General features: G+C 39.1%; 1 protein-coding gene across 1 annotated transcript in view; it reads left to right on the forward strand.

Moving 5' to 3' along the window:
* The first annotated feature begins 11,143 nt into the window (after positions 1-11,143).
* FMN2 (formin 2) overlaps positions 11,144-20,925 on the forward strand; it is a 155,026-nt gene continuing 145,244 nt past the window's right edge. The window contains exon 1 of the mRNA XM_059841678.1: positions 11,144-13,133. Coding sequence (XP_059697661.1) covers positions 11,189-13,133 — 1,945 coding nt within the window. The 5' untranslated portion in view covers positions 11,144-11,188. The remainder of the gene's footprint in view (positions 13,134-20,925) is intronic.

A 20,925-nucleotide genomic window follows, 5' to 3' on the forward strand; every position in this document is an offset into this window, starting at 1 on the left:
CTGATTTTTCTCTCTGGGACACAGCTGGATTTCCACATCAGAGGGAGAAATGTCAGACTGTTAATATAAAATTTCATACAGAAACTTTGGACTGCTTAGAAGCCTGTTATGGCACTTGATATATTTTTTATTAGCACCAAATTAAAAGGAACAGAAGCCTATTTGTGTCTAATCAGATACTGACATGATGGTGGAAGAAAAACAATTGTGTTGTGAATAGTCTCTAATGGGAGTGAATAACAGTAAGGTCAATGGAGGGGAATAGAAAGAAAGCAGGATCCATAAATATCCTGTCAAATTCTTTTCTCTTTGTTTTTCAGACTGGTATAAGATATTTATCTGACAAGATTAAAATAAGGTGTATTTTTGAGTATTGCATATTTCTGCCTTATTGGTAATTGTCTTGTGCCCCAAGTTAAATTTAAAAACATATATAAATAAAATAAACCAAACCCATGACTAGTGAAAATCACTAAGCAGACTCCCCAAAACTCCAAACCTTGTCTTGTGCTCTGTTTACAGGAGGCTTAGTGCACGGTGAGCCCTTGGTCTGTACTAGAGCCTAATGTCAATATTAGTCCTGTCATGAGTTTCCTTCTCTTTTGTATACTCACATTGAACTACAGTATCTTACCACAAAAGTAGCACTGGTAACAGTAATGGTTGAAAATAATGCTTAGTACATTCACATAAGTAATTATATCTTCCTGCAGTTGTGCAGGAGAAATCCAGCACTTTGGTATCTGTGAGACAGAAAAGGTTGTCTTTGCTTTTCAGAGCTTGAGAATTCATGTATTTGAATGGAATGGGAGTATGAGGCTAATGTCTACACCCACAGTTAAACCACCCAGGAATCAGAGACTTCAAGGCAGCTCAAGGCACTACTTCTTTATGATCTATTACAGAAAAGACAGATCTTCCATCAGTCTTCAGTTTTCCTTTTCCAATTTTTCCTTTACTTTCCTACACTTCCTTATAACCCTATATTGTGATTGAGCATTTCATGTCATATTCATCCCAAGTCAGTGACATCTATGACCTATACTGCCTGAGCTCTTCTGTAGCTTGTTGTTCTTTGATTTGAAAGTACTGACAGATTTAGAGCTCTCTTTTCCCACTTTACACATATTTGCTATAAACATGAAACAATCACTTAATTTTGCTAGGCCAGGATGTCTATCCTCTCCACATTAAGGATCTATTTCTAGCTCATACTTTCTGGAAGGCTGCTGATATTTGTCCATCAAATATCTCTTCACTGCACTGTGATGCAAAAGCGAAAGCGATGAAAGGCAGGGGGAAGAGAATAAATGTAATTGAGTTAATGAGGTTATCCATGTGAGTCTGCTTAGATTATCAGCTCTGTGGTGTAGGAACAGGGCACTTGTAGCACTTTGCTAAGCGTCTGGTGCAGCTGGTCCCACCTTTGACTGAGGTGCCTGTGAGCACAAAGCACAGCTAACATGATAGCACACCCTGAACAAAGTGTCCAGTACAAGACTGCTTGAAGTTGTGAGACTCAATTAAAACAAACAAACCAACCCCCTTATCTGAGGACATCCATTAAGCTGAAGGACAGACCTGGGGAATTAAATTTCCCATTGCTTACACTTAGAGTGTTTCCTACGTCACTGTCTGCAGTCTGTCAGACTAACAACTGCTAGAAGCTTGATGTTGAACCAGATCTATCTCCAGTCTGAATCCTGCATTTTATTTACTCTTTCAGGTAATATATCCTGAAATATTTCAGTATCTGTGGATATTGGGAAGATTTCTGGCAGAGAAGCAAGTAAAGTGCCAGATGATAATGGGAACACCCTATATAAAAGTCTCCTTATGACTTTTTTTTTTTCTTTCTTTACACTGTGCTAAGGTAGCCTGACACTGTTTTAGCAAAGCAAACACCTCCTGTAATATCACCCCAGGTGAGCTGGCTCAGGGAAGGCCATCAGAATTTTGTTAATTGAACATTTAATCTTTTTTTCCCCAGGTGGGTGTATATTACTTAAAAAAATTGAAAAGTAAGACCCCTTAGGGCATAATTTATCTTTCTTATTTTAAACACATACAAAAAGATGAGCTGTTCTATGGGCAGTTCACACAAAGTCTCTTTAAGTTTAATTTAGGACTGTTGCTGAGTGTTTAAGTTTTGTTATTTGAACGCTTCTCCTGAACACAAATGAGATGGAAATGTCATGTCATTTAATGTGAGAAACGGACCAGCTTGGATGTTGGGGAGAACTCTACTTTCTAAATAATTTTATGTAAGCTCTTAATATAAGGACATTGACAAGGTTGGGGACAGATCACAGTAAAATATTTGCTTGAAATTTTTCTTGCCAGTTGTCGCATAAATTATTGCTTGCTTTGTACTTCAGGTTCTATAACCAGCTTCCCAAAGCAATCTGGGCTGCAACACTTTCATAGAATCACAGAATTTGCTTACTTGGAAGGGACCCATCAGGATCATTGAGTCCAACTCCTGGCCCTAAGCAGAATACCCCAAGAACCACACCATGTGCCTGAGAGCGTTGTTCAAACACTTCCTGAACTCTGAGAGGCTTGGTGTTGTGACCACTTCCCTGGGGACCATGTTACAGTCCTAGAAGAAACTGAGACTTTGAGCAAGCAAGCATTCTCTGAATTAAAACTCCCTACACTCTCTATAATTCTCTCTCAGAAACTAAGATTTATTAATTAAATATAATTTTCCTTAATCTCTTGTCTACATGTTTTCACAGCATAAGCTGTCTTTAAAAAGATAGGGCAGCAAACATTTATTTCTTTCCTTTCTCTTTCTGACCAGTTCCGTTTGGACTGTGACACTGTACAAGAGTGGTATCCAACACAGGGTTTTCACAAAGGGGAAATGAATCTGCTGCATAAAGCTAAAGTAAATTGTGTAAAAATTATAGATAAAACAGATGATGAATAAAGAACATCCCTTACATTGTCAGTCATGTCTTGACAGTATTTGAAAGACATGGGCATTACCATTTACTAATGTCATCCAAGAACCCAAGATATGGAAGGCAAAATTAAAAAACTAAAATGCCTGAACTGTAAATTGATGAGATAATTTCATTGTATTCCTTACCCAAAATAATAGGTGAAAGAAAGTGATATTTGGTCCTACATGCTTCCACTCATTACTGACTATCTATCAAGAGCTGGAAGTGACTCCTTCTATCATAGCCGCAGATGTGCCTCTAGGTACAGTTAACAAGATTTTGGATTAAAAGATAAAAAATGAGTGATGATACACCATTTAAGGACAGGACAGGTATCATTTACAGGGGAGAACGGGGTTACTTAGCAGAAAGGAGAAATGGCACTGCAAGGGGAGGTGCAGTAGAAACTGGCAAAGGAATGTAAGCGTTTGAAATTATCAACAACTTCAGAAAAAGCAATTAATGAAGATAAACAATACAGAAAAAGAGGTGCCATTTTGTATCTAGAAGCAGGTCACCCATCATATTGAGGATGTTCCTGGATAAATCATTAAATGATTTATCTCTTATAAGCCTACTTGAGTAGATTTAATGACCCTGGATAAATCATAAAATAAGAGACATCACATGAAAAATTCTCGGATACAGAAGTGGTGGAGAATAAGTCAAAGGAAAGTTGCTCACAACAAAAAATTTAATAAGACAGTTGATATTAGATACTTGGTCAGATGAAGAAGTTGAGGAAGAAGGCATAAAACTGTGAAATATTGGGAATGGGTAGAGTGAGCAGAACAGCGATCTGGAAATTTTAGTTTTCTATTGATCATGGAATGAACATCCAGTCCCCTAACTGGATCACACTAATTGCTCTACTTATTTAGCCCTACAAAAGCTGTAGCTCAATGGTAGCTTCTATGCATATCATAATAGCTTTGATATAAAATCATCATCATCCTAATTGAATTTCATGACCTTTCTCTAGGCATCTGGGTTATTCACCTGGACTATGTTTCTTCTGTCTTGCTGTATTTAAAGGTTTGGCACCTGTTCAATCATTATTGAAAAGCAGGACCTTAACTCAGCTTATTATGATAACTACTCAGCTGACAAAAGGAAAGCCTTAAGCTACAAAACCAGTAGGAAATCACTGTACTAACTAGTCTTTAGGTCCGTCATGCTAAGGTCTAGCTGAGGACATAAAACATAAATTATTAACCCCACTTTGTTTAGTTGCAGCTGTCTCAGTGCAATAATTTCTACCTAGATTCTGCCTAGTGAGGCAGCCAGGACTGCCTGGGTGCTAGCAAGTACTACATGTAGGTAGACTTGTAGGCCAGCTGATGTCTATTGTACTGCTTTCTAATTGCCAAAAGTATTTAAAACAATGCAAGAAATTGGTACAAAATAAAAATTATCACATTCTGGAAACTTGTCCAAGTGTTTTAGAGAGTTTGCCCCAGAGTTGTTCCCTCTGTGGAGAACATACTTAAGGCAATTGACAGGAGGATGTTTGGTGTTTCAACAAGAAATGAAAGCTCATCAAATGCTCTCTTTTTTTATTTGACCCAAATATTGCACATCCACATATGTGTATGCAACAGAACAATAACTGATGTCTAAAATAAGAAGGTAAAATTTAATATTATTTCTTCTCTTCAGTATTTTTAAAAATAAATCAGTGTAATCAGTCGAGATTTTTAAAAACTTCAAAAGGAATCTCAGGAAAAACTGACCTTTGTCAATTTTTCCTTCAGTAGATAATTTCTCCAGTAGAAAAGATAAAATTAGGGTACTAAGTACTTCAGTTAATCCCTTATCTCCTGCAAAAAAGAGTAGGCTCCAAAATGTGCCATTGTTTCATGGTGTTTTAGGCTCTCTGCAGGCAAAAAGGTTCACTGATACGATCAAAGTCTACATTTTTCAAACCTGTCATTAAGTTCTCTGGGAGTTGTCCAAGAAAACCAAGAAGACAATATGTAATTTTCCACTCGATTTAACAGAATATGTTCTTTTCTAAGGAATTAAAATGAGGAGGCCCAGTTTCCTACAGTTTTGTGTTCTTTGTTCCTTTCTCTATCCTCTAGTACAATAAATCTTGTTCTCTCTCATTTTTTCCTATGAAATGCTTGCTTGTGGTGGGTAGTTCTAAACCACGTTAATCCTGTTTGATCGACTGACACAGTCAGTTCTGCTTATCTTTCCCTCCTCTATCCAAACAGTGATTCGGCACATGTGTGAATTTTGCAGGGGTTTAATAATTTCCATCTTAAAAATTTTGTTGACATCCTACTGTGTTCAAAAGCTATTATAAGATGTGAGTAAATAACCTCATTGCTTAAATTTCATTTCTTTAGAAAACAAATTTGTAACTTAGACCGTTACTCCAATTTTCGGATAGTATTTTACAGCGGCCTAAATGGTTAAAACTGTTTTTTCTTTACATTAACAGTCTGTTCATCTGATATTTTGCTATTTCTTGGCGTAGCCTAAACTGAGTTGCATTGAATTCATTCAGCATATACCAGCAAACAAGTGCTGGTGATCTGCACTCAACCTACAATTTGTCTGAAATAAACTTTGTGCAAGGAAAAGGGGAAGCTATGCCACAAGATACCTCACTTTTTAGTCTGTAATAGGGAATAAACCAGATTTTCAGCCTTCCTCGTTGCTTGGGTTTGGATACAGTAGCAGGGCAGTAAACTGTGCTCCAAACACAGGAGTCTCTGGCTGTGGTGTTTGTGGAGGCCTGGACTTTTGGAGCCTGTTTCTGTGACCTAACCCTGAAATGCAATGCATAAATCTCAGGAATGCTGGCAAGGCTTTCAGTGCAGCTGTTCAGCCAATTCCTCCTGTATAAGTAGCTGTGATAGGTTCTGCATAGCTTTTATGATGAAAAGTATATTTTACAGTAAAGAAGCAGTAAGAATATGGAAATGTAAAGGGAAAACAATAAAGCAATTTACTGCAATACGTATGAGTTTTGCTATGTGAAGCTGATTGTATTTTTAAACAAAAACTGCTCTATTTCACAATGTATAAATGTATTATTGTATTTAGGTGAAAAATTTAGAAGGTTAAATGCTTCATAGAGATTTTGGCTCCTAGCCAGTGCCCTTCTGCAGCATGTAGCTGGCAAACACTGCTTTGCTGGAGACACTGCTTCTTCAGACATAATAATTTTAAATTATAGTTCTCACTAAATAGAAATTATGAGAAAGTACAGCACTATGTAGCAGGCATTTGAAAATCCTAGTCAATAGTTTTTCATGCACTAAATAAAAGTTCCTAAGCAAGTCAAATCTCACCAAGGATCATTGTTTGCTAGGTTCAAGTTCCTTAAACCTTCCCAAAAGAAGCCTTTTAATAGGTAAACCAGGTTTACCAGTAGCTGGATACCCTCTACATAATATAGATACAATGCATAAGGCATGGTTTCATATTGCTTAAACAAGTAATAAAAGAAAGAGCAGAATCTCATATCCACAGAAATTAATTGAGGCAAGGGCAGAATTGGCTTTAATCCCGGCCACTATAGTCTCAATCCCCTTTACATTTTCTGATCTCTTGACTTATCCCTTGCCAGTCACACCTAGAACTTCTGAACTTCTAAAAGGCAATTCTCCCTAGAGTTGAAAGAGATGGGAGTGTAGGGGCACTGCTTGGAGCCTGACTTTGGTAATGTAAGGGAATATTTAATGGTAGCTGATGCCTTCTGGGAAGATACATTTTGCATCATGCTCAGAATGAGCAGGGAAGGTTTCTTGCTGCCACAGGACAGCAGGAACTGGGACCGGGTTCCAGCACTGAGCTGAATGAGAGTATGAAAATTCAAGCTTTAGTAACATAGATGGGTGGAATGTTTAGATCTGCTCAAACAAACCTTTCTTCATACACTCTGCACCACCATATCCAAATCAGTAATGTGACACCAGAGTACTTTAAAACCCTCCCTATGTGCCTTCATGCAGCCATGCCTTCTCTGGGAGCAGTGTGAGAAGAGGCTGGAGAGCACACAGTGCTGGGGGAGCAGTACAGTGCTGGGGCTGTCACAGTGCTGCTGCCCCAGCCTCAGCCCAGCTCTGTGTGGAGCCTGAGTCCTCGGAGACTGAGATTCAGCCCCCTCTAGTCAGCCTCGACCCTGACCTGCCATGTCTTGTCTTACACCCAGGAGAGCACCTGCCCTGGGCTGCAGGAGCCTCATTTCCCCCTGAGTTTCCCAGCAGGGAAGTGGCTGGGCACAGAGCCCATGTACACGTGTGTATGTAGCCTGACCAGCCACAGTGGGCTCCTGGAAGGGCTGGCTGTGAGTGCAGAGCCTGTCCCTCGGTCACCCTGCAGAGAGCTATGGGGGAACATGGCACAGGTCATTCTTTGCCCTCCACATCTTTGCTGCAGTGGTGCTGGTGCAGTATCACTGCTGGGATGCTGCTTTGGGTCCTTTGTATCTTTAAATGATTTCTTTGAAATCCTTTTCTCACTGTGGAGACATTGAATACTCAGTTTTGCTCAGGTGGCTGCCACATTTCATTGCTGCTGAGACTCCTTGGCCTATTCAGCTCTGTTATGATCTCTATCATGTTTTTAACTAGCAAGCTGAGACCTATACTTGCTTATGTATCCAGCAAAGTCGGTTTTGTTTAGCCTGGCACTCTTCTTGATACTCCTGGTAGCTCTTTGCAAGTTCTTCAAAATTATTCATTAAGGACCAGTAGCAAAACTTATTAGTCCTCTTTGTTCAGTCACCAAATGTCTTTCACAGAAGTTCTTACTCCTGTGCATTAAACCCTTTCCAGGGGTCCTGTGGGTGAAGCCTAACCCTGGCCAGAGGCTGGGACTCCAGCAGGCACAGCCTGAGACAATAACAGGGTGTTGTCTTCACTTTACTGGGACTTGTTCAACAACTACTGGTGAGAGCAGAATGAAATACCACAGTCAGTAAAGCTCTGTAAAAACTCATGCACCCCAAGAAAGCTGTGTCCCCACTGAGCAAGCTCCCCTAGGCACCCCTCTTTTCCTCCAGGCAGCCCATGTTTGTCATAGGTCTGAACTAGCAGGATGCCAATGGCTCACCCAGCCTTTTTGTAAGGAATTGGAGGAAGAACTGCTGACCGGACAGGAGGGCAGCACTCTGCCTTGGCTGTGCTCCAGGAGGCTGAGTCCTGAACCCAGGTGTGGGCAATCTGGGCTGCCCTTCCCCTCCCAGCTGATCAAGGGCTGGGCAGGCACTGCTGGGGGAGCTGCTCAACTTTCCAGCCAGGCTGCAGGAAATGGTAACTATCTCAAAAATAATCACAGTCCTGTAGCAGGGCTCTGTGTTTTTAACAGGAATGTGTTAACGTGGAGGTCTCTGGGAGAGCAAGGACAACGTGTCTTGAGTTGTAAGTTTTGACTCTCCTCTGTGTGTTGCTATTTGCATCTCCTGAGCTTAGGAGGAGAGTGAGAGATGAAGGGGATCTCAGATCTGTGCTTGTAGTCTCACCCCTCAGTGTTTTTGGTTGAGCACTGGCAAATAGTGAATGAGCCAGGCAGGCAGGTTCCCTGACTAGCCTCAGCAGTTTGTTGACAATTTATAGCAAGCTAAGAATAAGTTATGGTAACTTAGAATGAGTTATTATCAATCTTTAAAATGAAATATCTATCTTGAACACCTAAATCCTTTTCTTTTCTCCATTGAGTGTCTGTTGAAAGTCTCTTGTTGGTGTAAAATATTTAATGCCATGTCAGCTTTTAAAATGTAGCTTATACTGATGTCAAAATGGTTTCTTGCTGACTTTTGATAACGTGCTTTTCTCTAGAAGCTAAAAGATTGACTGAGAATAAAGATACCCCAAAATACGAACATTTTTTAATTATAATATATTTAAATTTTGAAAATATCTGTGGCCATACATTATGGTTTTTTTTTTTAAAAGAACTGACTCATCAGGATGTGCTGTATGGAAACTTCTAGGAAATAAAGTACTTAAAATGATTAAACCTATTATAAGCTTCTAGTATCTAATTAAGAAATGAAGATTGGTCTTAAATTTGACTTCCTTATAAGCCTACCTGTGTCGATGACTTGGTTTTGCAACAGAATTTGCAGATCAAATTGTTGCAGATCAAATTGTTGCAGATCACTGCTGGTGATCTGTCATTGGTTCTAATGGAGGTGTGTAGGATCTGGCAGGTTTTCGGAGAAGGAAGGAAAGGGAATGTTTCAGAACATTACACTAATTCTACAGCTCCCTTACACATTTGGTTCATTGTAGCTTTATATTACTCCTGCATTATGTTAATTTCTGGCAGATTTTAGCAGGAAAAGAGTTTTTAAGTGAGGTTGGAAGATACAAGTACTCCAGTTGTAATCAAGGCTTAAGTTTGTCAGATCTAGTCAGTTAAAATACCCATCAAGGTATTATTCTACTGCAATGGTTCTCTCAAACTGTGCCTTAATTCTTACTGTACGTCTTCAGTTGGAGCGAAATTATTTGTGCTTTCAAAAGCCTTTTGGGAATACATAATAATTCTGTAAGAGGTAAAATACTGCAACAAAGTAGAAACTAAGTAGCATAAGAGAAAGCAAAAGCAGGAATGGGGTAAAAAAGCAAAATCATGTAACGTGCTCTTGCAGGTTTTGCTATACTAGCTCTTATTAGTATATTTATATTTGTTAAGTGTTAAAAGTAGAAAAAAAAAATAGATGTTTGACTTGGTTAGATAAGTAAAAACAATTAAAAAAAAACCAACAACAAAAACAACCAAATCATCCTACTGAGTCTACAAAGTCATCTGATCCACATAAAACATTCAAGTTTTTGTAGACAAGAGGTTTCCTTCTCATGCCTGAACCACAGACCCCTCAGGACAGGGCTTACATCAGGGCAGTAAATACCAAGAAGCACAAGGAAAAAATTATGATAGTCCAAATAAATTAATCTGCATGTCTTATTACCAGTGTTATTGTTTCCAAAACAAAAGAAAAAGCAATGATTTCCTGTTTATATAATGAGAGCCTAGATTTGTAAAGGTTTTTAGAAATTTTTGGGGAAAAAATTCTGCATGTCTTGGAAGAAGTGGAGGGGGCTGAGGGGAGAATGCATGTATTGTTTTTAAAATGTGAATGGTGCTCCTTCTTCTTTAATGTCTATTAAGGCAGAGAAAAGAAGTGAAATCTCTGGTCGGAATTACATCAAAAGTAAAAGTTAGATAAACCAGTAGAATGTGTTTCCCTGGAACGAAGTTATTGGTTTAAGCAATCACTGATGAAAGGGAAATTGTGAGGAAGTTCATAGCCGTGAGAATACATTAAGAATTTCACAGACACTGAGTCTAGTAGACTGGGCAGTTTAGAGTTGGTAAATTATAAACATAAAGTCTATCTAATTACTACCTGTTTGGTGTTGAACCAAGGTATTGGACAGCTGAACTGATCCAACTTGGCAATTTCGCATTCTCAAGTCCTTTGATTTCTATTCCAGTTATATTAATTCTAAATTTTAAAAGTGGAAAGAAGTATCTGTCTAAAAGTTCAGGAAATGTATTTGTGAAATATTGAAGCTAATACATCTAAAGCAAAAATTAAGGAGAAGCAGCAACTGAATAAAACTTTTGAACAAGTTTCCAAAGTAGTTAGGAAGTGTTCCCACCTAAATGAATTATTAAATATGTTGGGTGAAATAGAGGAGTACTTTATTGCATTTTTTTCCTTACTAGCACTTGAATACTACTATTTTTCTTTTTTGTTTTATCTTGTTTAGTGCCAGATGTTCTTATCAGGGAAAACAATGGTGATGTGTTTTAATATTGATGAGCTGATTCTCCTGGGAATAACAGTATATCTACCTTCTCAGAATACCAATTGTGGGAGGCTTTTTATGGCATAATTACGACAATGCATTGAATTTTAAGTGCAATTCTTTAAAATTGTGGAAAGAGCTTTCTGTTGATTATCTTTTTTTTAGCTGCTTTAAAAGGAGAATGACTCTTTTAAAATTTGTATTGTTTTGGTGGCCTTTAAAAAGCAAGCATATAAATCACCAGAGGTATTGTGCAATCTGTCAAAGCAGCATATGCTTAAGCACCTTATAAACTATTAAATATTCATAATATTTCTCTTTCCAAGTTTGTTAGTTTATTTTTTTGATCAGCTGCAGAGTGTTTAAAGTACCTTGCTTTAAGTTATTTTTTCTCCTTTTTCCCCTCAGGAGCTTGAAGTACTGAAATCATAAATGATTTGGTGACAAGCTGAGCTTGCGATGCAGGCAATAAAAACCGTGGAAAAAGAAGTGACTTTTATAAAGGAAACACTTTTCACAGAATCCTTCCTGAAGCAACAAGAGTGCAGCAGAACCCCGGCGAGCAGGCAGCTCCAGGAGCAGCAGCCATTGGAAGGAGCTGTCTGCAGCTCTCAGTGCTGTACTGAGCATGTCCCAGCGGAGCCGGGCGCAAGCAGCACATTATGCAAAAAGGCAGCTCCAGCAGATGGGAGAGAGGCACAGCAAGCATTTGCTTCACTTGCATCACCGCCGCCTGCAAACAAACCTGGATCGCTAGAGGGGATCTCGCCGGCAGGCCGAGGGAATGAAATCCGGGAGGATGGCTTGATTGCCAAAGGTGTTGCGCCGCGAAAAATCATGGGGAATCAAGATGGGAAGCTGAAGAAAAATACAGGTGATGTGCAAGAAGGAGGAGAAGATGCTTCTGGGCCCAAGGATACGGACGGCACAAAGAAGGTATCGGGAGGCAGGAGGGGACTGGGGAAGCATGCAAAAGGAAGCGAATCGGGAAAGAAGAAGGGTAAGTCGGACTCCAGGCCCTCTGTGTTTTCAAATCTGAGGATCAGAAAAAATCTGTCCAAGGCTAAAGATGGGAATAGCAGTTCACGGGAGGATGTTTTGGAAAGCCAGGCCTTGCAGCCTGGGGAGCTGGACAGTACTCATTCAATTGTAACCAAAACTCCGGATATAAGCATCTCTGCAGATGAAGGGGGTCTCTCAGACACAGATGTTGAACATTTTGAAATCAGAAATGAAACTGTTCCAGCTGCTGCAGAGACACGGGATGGACAAAGGACCAGCTCTGGCTCTGATACGGATATATACAGTTTCCATTCAGCTGCAGAACAAGAGGATTTGCTTTCTGATATCCAGCAAGCTATTAGACTGCAGCAGCAGCAGCAGCAGCAGGGGGCAATTAACATTGGAACTGAGGACCCTGTCACCAAAACAATGGGCCGACACATGGCTAATTCTCAAGCAACCCCCTTAGATTTTGAGCGGTTTTTTTCAATAAGTACCACTGACAAAGAGAAGAGCCCAGACACCGAGGGGGCTTTTCCAGCGGCATCGGAAATTGTGGAAAATGTTCCCATCTCCTGTGCAGCTGAACGTGAGCTGAAAGCAGCGGTAAATGGCACGGGCTCTCCTGGTAACAGCTTGTTTGAAACACAAGAACGTCAGCTAGTGACTGAGGAGCAGCCCCTTGCTGGAGAGGATGCTGTAGCCAGTGAACTGCAAGAGGGTTTGAATAGAGCTGCAGTAGAAAACGGGTCTCGGACACACAGCTCCGCAGAACCTTTTCCATCTCCAGTGGCAGAGGCTGAGGCTAAAATTGCTGAAGTGCAGCCTCTTGATTTTCAGGGCTCAGTAGCAGAGAGTGGCATTTCAGATGTAGGCCGTGATCATGCTGCTGAGACTCAGGAAGAGAAACACACTCAGTCAGCCAGTCGGGAGGAGCTGCGTAATGGTTTATCCACGGAAATGAAAAATGGCAGCGTGTCCTCTGAAGGAACAGCAGACAGTCCGATGCTTGGTTCCCGATGTTTTAAGCCCTATCTAATTAATCCCTGTTACATCAAAACCACAACTAGGCAACTGAGTTCTCCCAACCATTCACCTTCTCCCTCCCCATCCCAGAGCCCGCTTTTCACACGGAGGCAGGAGTCCTTCCACAAAAAGGAAAAAGTCTCAGTTAGGAAGAAGAGGTCTGCTAGCTTGGCAGGTTTGTTCAGTCGCTCTGCAGACTGGACGGAAGAAGTGTCCAGTCACAAAAGCGAGATAACAGAGAAGGTGAGCTCTGCAGACTATTTGGAGCACAAGGGGTTTAGAGAGAAATTTCAAACGGAAAGAGTGCCTTTGACTCATTCAAGAAAGTCCTCAGGGGTCCAGGCTTCTACAGAGACATTTCCCAATGTCTTTTCAGGTGAGTGATATGTATTAAGAGTTGTTCTGGCTTTGTTTTAATTTCCCACAACAGCTTTGAAAATATTTTTAAAATACTTAAATTCATTGCATGCAGTACCTTGGCCTTGCCATCCAAGGCCTGATCTTACAAACACAGTCACATTTCATCAGTCTGGCAGTACTGCCAGTAAAGGAAGTACATAACTCTTTGAAGTTTTTATTTCTGCTTGTCTCCTTTGTCCACATCCTGGAGGAAAAGGCTGAATGCCTTAAATTATTCTTCTTGAAAGATGCGAAAAGCTGCACTGTTGTAGGCAGATCAGCTCCCTGCATAAATAGATCTTTCAAATGCAAAGCTTTCTGTAACCAGGGTCCTGTTTGGGGTTTTCTTGTGCTAGGTGCTGTTCCAGTGTACTAAAAACACATGAGAGCTGCACCTGGCCTTAGACTGAGGCAATGATGAGGATTTGCTTAGTACAAAAAGGAAAAAGCCATGCTAGCACAGATGGACAGCACTTCAGAAAGGAACCAATTTCCTCTTCAGAAGGGGGAAGGGGGAGAAGAAAAAAATTCAATATTTTGAAAGGCAGCAAAAACAGGGGAGGAGAAGAGAAACTGGGGGTTGTACAATTTGGTAGCTGTGGCAGGCTGCTGCTCAGGCTACATAAGGTGACCCATTCAGTAAACCTTTACCTTGCCTGCTAGGCAGCTTGCGTCCTGTCCCAAAGACATGGGAAGAGAAAGTTTACAAATGAAGGAGTGTGAGTAGATGGTTATAATTTCCCTTCACTGTGAAGGGTTTTTTTCCCTTTCTCTTTCCCTCATCTGAAGTTTCTTTCTAAAGGTAATATATTCATAATTAGGAACATTTCTTCCACATAGGAGGTATGTATACAGTGAAACCTCTGCAGCATATTCCATGTTTTTTTTCACTTGAGGAACCTGTAGAACTAAGAGAACACACCCTAAGGTACCTGCTATTAGTGAAAATCAGATTTTTTTTTTTGAATGAAGTCAGTTCTCAATGCATGACCACAGCAACCATACATGTGCACAAGGTTTTTGCAAAAAATTGAGTGAGGGTTTTTGGGGGTTTTTTTGGTTTTATGAAAATCAAACAAAAATGCATGATTTAGGAAGTAAATAACTAAAATGATTTTCTAGATTCAAATCACAGTGCTTTCATTCTTTAGTAGGCTGAACTAAAATCCCCAATTTCAGGGTAGAAAATTGAAATTCAGAATTTTTAACACAGAAAAAGCCAGCCCCTCTGAGACTAGCCCACTGTGAAGTGAGCTGAATCTTTTTTGTTTTTTTTTAATTTGTTTTAAATCCCTTTCACCTGTTTCTTAGACTTAATTTTGGACATGCTACCTGAACTTTTCCAGTTTGGAAACACTTGAATAGCACACAAAAAGCACACTGATTTTTTTAGCTATCAACATTTGACAGCTTATTAACAACTCAGAAAATTTTTAATTGCTACATCCATAATTAGACATTATGGTGGTGCTATGATGGAATTAGTTGTATATGGCAAACTTCAAGAACATGGTACTTTTTTTAGATACCTGTTTTCTGGGAAATAGACCTTTTCACATTTTCTCATAAGGTGTTGATTTACTTAAAAATAATGTTTGTTTTGGTTTGGGTTTTTTCCCACCAATGCTTTAGACTGTTATTGTGAAGGGACCAGTGTCCAATGCAACAGGAGTTCTATCTCTTATGGAAATTACAGTGACCCTCATTTGCATGTACATACCAGCTGTCTTTACGAGCAGAGGACAATTATATCTTTCAGTTCATGCAGAAACGCTTAAAGTGAGAGAACTGGAAATGACTCATCTCTGTTTGACCATTCATCATTTAAAAAAAACGTATTTACAAGCTAAAATTCATTGAGAATTTAAAAATATCAACTAGAGTACATAAAAAGGGAAATTAGACTTCACATCAGTATTTCCATAAACTGCTATTGCTGTAAGAGCAGAAAAGCCTCTTTAAATAAACAATTCCCCACAACAACGATTGCAGAAAAAATTTCCTTGAAATTTGATGCTACTTGTGAAAACTGTTGTATTTTACTTACATGCATGAGATACATTGACTTGGGAATTAGCATCAGGCTTTTAGAAATATGATTCTTTATAGAGGGATATTTCTAGCCTAAAAACAAAAACAAAGCAAAGCCAATCCAAAACAGCTTCTTGCCTACAGCATGAAATCCCATTTTGCTGGGCAATGACTGCAGCGCTGCTCTGCGTTTCCAACTGGAATCAAGTAAAATATTCCACAGCACTTTATCATCGATTTCAATGACAGCAGGTCCTACGCAGATGATTGGCCTACTTTTGCACCATGTTGTGGCTTGGCTGTGTGCCATTTGGTTTTCACAGAGGGCCATATGAACTCTTCAAGACTGCTTTAATGTCAAATGTAGATGGAAGCCAAGTACTTGTATGGCAGAGACTTTGCGTATTTTAATTTTGCTTTATAGAAGAAGGAAAGTACAGTATTTAGAATTCTATGCATTTCTTAGGAAAATGGTATGGACAAGTTTAAGGGCATTTTTTAATTCAGGCATTGGATCTGTTTCACATTTTATTTGGACAGCTGTATTTGAATTTGTAGTGACAGTAATTACAAGTTCTAGATTACCCAATGCACAGTGGAGCCATGGTTTTTATGTGGGGGTCCCAGGAGAACAAGAGCTCAACAAGAGCTGGTTCTCTCACTTTGGTATGTGGCAGTGAATAATTTGCACTAAAGTGAAGTGAGTATCTGGGTGGTAAGATGAAATTGATGTTTCCAAACATTAACATAACTGAAATGAGAGAGCCAATAGACAGATTTAATAAAAAGGATTTCATTCTTGCATTAATTTGAGGTGCAGTGATTGCAGAGGAGCTAATAAGGGTGTCTTTTACATAAATTGAATGAGTTCCATCAGCTGCCCCTGATGGTAATTAAACTTGACCCAGACAAACCCATGACCTTCCTAATCACTGTTGGCTGGTTGTAACACACTTGCTGCATGAAGCTCTTTCAAACAGATAATTTATCTTTAAATTTATTCTTCAGAGATTTATATATTTTTCTGTTCTATCTGTGAAGAGGAGGCAAACAAAAAGCCCTGGTTACCATAAAACAAAACCTGAAGCCAGTGCTGTGCTTGCATACTCTTGTCTGCTGATTTCTGCCACTTTATTTCACTTTTGTGCTGTGCTTATGTTGTCTTCCCACTTGCAAGTGCAGTGCAGTGTCTGCAGGCATATACATAGGTTTGGTGTAGATAAGTATGTGAAAACTTGAAAAAGTTGGATGAAAGTTTGTTTCTGAGACACAAAGTATAACTTTTTGAATGCCTTTTTATGGCTTAAAAAAAAGCTCTCTGATTCATGTGATGCTGCACACAATATGGATTTGTATCTGTTGGCATCCTGAGTAGACTGTTTATCATGCAGCTGTTATTTAAGATCACTTATGGTTTGCTGTTTCACTGCTGATGTTTGTTAGCAGTAATACAGATGATTCTTTTATCAGATGGGGTGTAGCCTCCTCTAACTAAGGGAGCTGCCCAGCAGCAGCTCTCCCTGTGGTATGTGATCACATGCTACACTGAGTGTTGCTAGCAAGGTTCTGAAGGAAAAGATCCTCCTCTTTTTTGCCTAGTACACGCAAAACTTGGGGCAAGGGGATGACTCCAACAATGCACTTCAGCTGTTCTAAAATGTGTCTGAAAGTGAGCTGCAAATATGTTGTTGAAAGACGGCTGAGTGCTGATAAGTTACTTTAATGTTACTGTGCCAGCACTGTAATATGGGATTTGGAGCAACATGAGTAATTCCACTGGAATTCAGTGCTGCCACAGGCTTGTTTTGATGGGATCTCATGATTAATACTTTGATCTTTATCTGGAACTTCATTGGGAGTAGCAGGTTTTGGTCATGAGATTGTGTGGCTCTATCTGTTGGGCAACCACATTCTGAGGCATGACTGGCAGCCTGATGTGTCTGGAGTAGGACTGCGGGGTCTTGGTTCTCTGATGGTCTTTTTTGGGGTGCAAAGGGGGAAAGGAAAAGGGACAATTTATAGCTGAAGTGTGTGCATCTCTACTTGATTCTCAGGCACAGCACCACTGGAATATCCGTCACACAAGGCATCTGTCTAGAACTGACCATTCAAGGATGTTGTGTGCTTCAGTGACTTTGTTTCTGGGAAATGAGCAGTGGAGTATTCCAGTGGGAATACTTATGTGGAGGTTAAGTTTGATTATATTTCTTAGATCTAAATGTGCTTTATTACTTTTTTTAATATGCATGTCTTTTTAATAGCTTGGGGCATGATTGGTCCATTTAAAAAAAAAACAAAACACCAAAAAGGCAAAAAACAACTGCGTGTAGGACTTATTTGCAGGAAAAAAAAAAACACAAAAAAAAAAAAAAAAACCCTCCCAATTTCATGAAACAGGCCTTTTTTTCTCCCCTATGCTGTTCTAAGGAAAAAAAAAAAAAAAACCTTGGATTTCAAAAGCGACTCTAGAGACATTTTAAGCTGACTGTATATGAAGGATTAAGTTTTAATGTGAATACTGGTGATGAAAAACTACCAAAATACTAATTACCCAAGATATTTTGTTTGCTTAGTGTTTTAATCAAGCTCAGGATATGGCCAAGTGTATTCCTTAAGAACCTACCTCTGCCAAAATTTCAGCTTACATAAGGAGTAGCGGTGATGAACCATATATGTGTAGGTGTGGGTGACTGCAGCTCTGGTTTTTTTTAGATGCATTTAAAAACATCATTCTGTAGCACTTAGCTGGACTGCAAGTTTCCAGAAACTTACTTTTGTGCAGGCAGTTGATCTTTTTCAGGAATGGGGTGAGCTGGTACAGAGGGAACAGGGCAAAAGCAAAAAGAAGCTGTGACAGAAAGGTGATGGACAGACGTTAGGACTTTACATTGTGTCACTTCATTCCTGCCTCTTGATATGATAATAGAAGGCCAGTTGCATTTCATTAAATGCTTTAGAAAAGGGAGAAAAGTGGATTCAGGAGCTACAATCTGCTCTAAGCAACAGCAGCTTCCGGCGTTCCTAAACTGCAGTTCATGTAAAGAAAATTAGGGACAACAAGGTGGGCTTTTTTATCTTGAGTGAAAAGAAGACTGTTCATCCTTTTATTTCCATGTTGCTGCTGTCCAGAATTTTTTCTTCATGCTGATGGAAATAGCTAGGCTTTCTGACCAGGAAGTGAGTTATGTTTTCTAAACAAGCTAAACCTTGTTTTGTCCTCAGATAAATACTGACCATGACTTCTTTCACCTGTAGTTGCCCAGCAGTAGAACCATTAAGTAAGTTAGCAATTTTGCAACAGTAAGAAGCAGTGGTTATGAGAGTGTGTGTGTAAACATCACAAGTTGCAAAAGTAAACCCTAACATGTATAAAGCTAAATGTAAAGACAGAAATATGGAAGAAGTGGATAAATATTGACAATTTCATCTTTTTGACGTCTTGATGTATACAGCTAAGTAGTGACAGGAAAGCCTAGTCACAAATGAGATTTATTGAGACATTCTTATTTTTCAGTATAAGTATGAATTTTTTGGTCTCAGGATCTATATAAAAGTTATCAGCAATGCCAGAGCTCTGAACCTGGTGTGAATTTGAATCAGGAGAAAACACAAAAAACGCATAGCTTTACTGTGGAACTAATTACAGAAGGCACCTTTCATTCTAGAGTTCATTTGATGCTGAGAAGATCTGTCTCAGATGTCCCTTCAAGATACAGAGATATTATGTACCCAGGAAAAGAGACACCTATCCTTTCTTCTTCCTTGCAGTGATAAGGAAAAAAATCACTGTAAAAAAGAAATCTATGCCGTAGTATCGCAATAACTGTCTACATTAACACATCTTAAAAGTCATGGAAGGAAAGGGAGTTTTTATAAAGAAAGAAAAATTGCCTTTATGAAAGAGTTTGTGTATCCAAGTGCTATTTTGTCATGCAAAGACTCAAGAAATAGTTTATGCAGAGAAATGGTTAAGGGAAATATTTGATTACACCAGTGAAGGAAAACAAAGCCCCTGTTATGGCAAGGGAGTTTTGTTTCTAGGTTTCCTTCAAAAGAAGTCTAGAAGAACAGGTCTGCACAAATATATAGGTGTGCATGTCTAGTTTTTCTTTTTTGTGGAATGTAGTTCTAACTTTCTGCTTTTGCCCTTTCTTCATCTAACTGTTGTTTGTTCATGGATACAAAGAAAAGTTTTTGTACATCTTGATAAATACTAAAAATCAGTTATTAGAGTTAGAGATTAACATGCCTTGGGAACACAGGTCATGGAGGGGAAAGAAAGCTAGGCATGCCTGGGAGCTAATGAGTAGGTTGAAGGAAATGTGTTATTTGTGTCCCACTTTAAAGACCACCTAGTTTGGTTGAGTTCAGTTGTGTCTTGTGACTTTTGGCTGCTTGAACACACAAGCTTGAGCTTGAGAATTTACTTCTAAGGTAGAGATGGGCCAGACTGTATTGAATGTGGAATAAAATGTCAAACCATTGGGAATAAAGTTTTACAAAATTGGGTTGTAAGAAATAGTGTTCATCAGGTTGGACTGACAAAAGATGCTGTTAGTAACAGATGCCCAAAAAGACATCAGACGAGCTTCTTACTTTAAAAGAGCTAGACAGAAAGCATTGTGGCTTTCCAGCAGTCTGTGAGAACCTGGCACACACTACTGCCTTCACATCACAAATCACCACAGAAACTAAAAGGGTAAAGAGACAGAATTAAATACTTGCTGAGAGGAAGCTAAGTACCTGGAAAATGCAATATGAAATTTGCCAAAGATGCATATGGTGCCTGAAATATTTGGTAGACAGACACATATAGGTTGTCCTTCATAAAAAATTGGTATAATTAGGGAAGCTTTATAAATGTGCCTCTGTAAGCTGCAATGATACTGCATTAGAGCCTGAAGAGAAATCATGTGGAGGGAGACATGTCATTTAACGCTGGGGTGGGGGGACATGTCGTTGATATTTTTAGAAAGACATTTGGTACTCTGTGCCACTGTTATATCATAACTGGGGAGTTTTCTGGTATTTAACAACAATTTTAAAATCTTCAGCTTCTGAATGTTACTGTATGAAAACTTCTGAAAAAGGTGTTCTTACTTTTTCCTATATATGTCATGTATATATGTCACTAAATAACATGCATAAATGATAGATAGCAAAAGGAAGGGATAAAAGAATAGTTTAGTAATCTGTCTCGGCTTATCCTGTTATGCATATGTCATATGTAAAAAAATTCACTGTGGGGGAAAGGTGTAAAATCTTAGTCACCATGGAAGCAAAATTTCAAAGAGCTTATGTTCAAGTTAGGGAGACAGAGTGCTTCACAGACTTGCTAATCTGGAAGAATGCTGAAAGCACTGTGACAGTCTACCACAAATATTTTAATATATTTTGAAGCTCCGGTGATGGCAAAGCTATGATACCTGCTTTTTATAAAAAGTAAGATATTGTTATTGCAAATAATCAAGCCAATTTTATCTTGTTTTTGACTGCAGCAGCAAGCAAGTCTTTGGAACAAGTCTTGAAGGAGGAAATGATAAGATATAATTAACTGCTGAGTATATGACAAAAGGGTAAAGAAAACCAACAAAATGCAGCATGGTTTTAGCAAAGATCAATAAGATTACATTGATAATATTTTCTTTACAGCTGCTTTCTAGACAGCACAAGAGTGGTGAAGCATTCATCTGCATTTCCATACATAATGGTAACATTGCAAATCATTTATCCAAAGA

The sequence above is a fragment of the Haemorhous mexicanus genome, chromosome 3 (assembly GCF_027477595.1).
Source record: "Haemorhous mexicanus isolate bHaeMex1 chromosome 3, bHaeMex1.pri, whole genome shotgun sequence".
Taxonomy (NCBI): Eukaryota; Metazoa; Chordata; class Aves; order Passeriformes; family Fringillidae; genus Haemorhous; species Haemorhous mexicanus.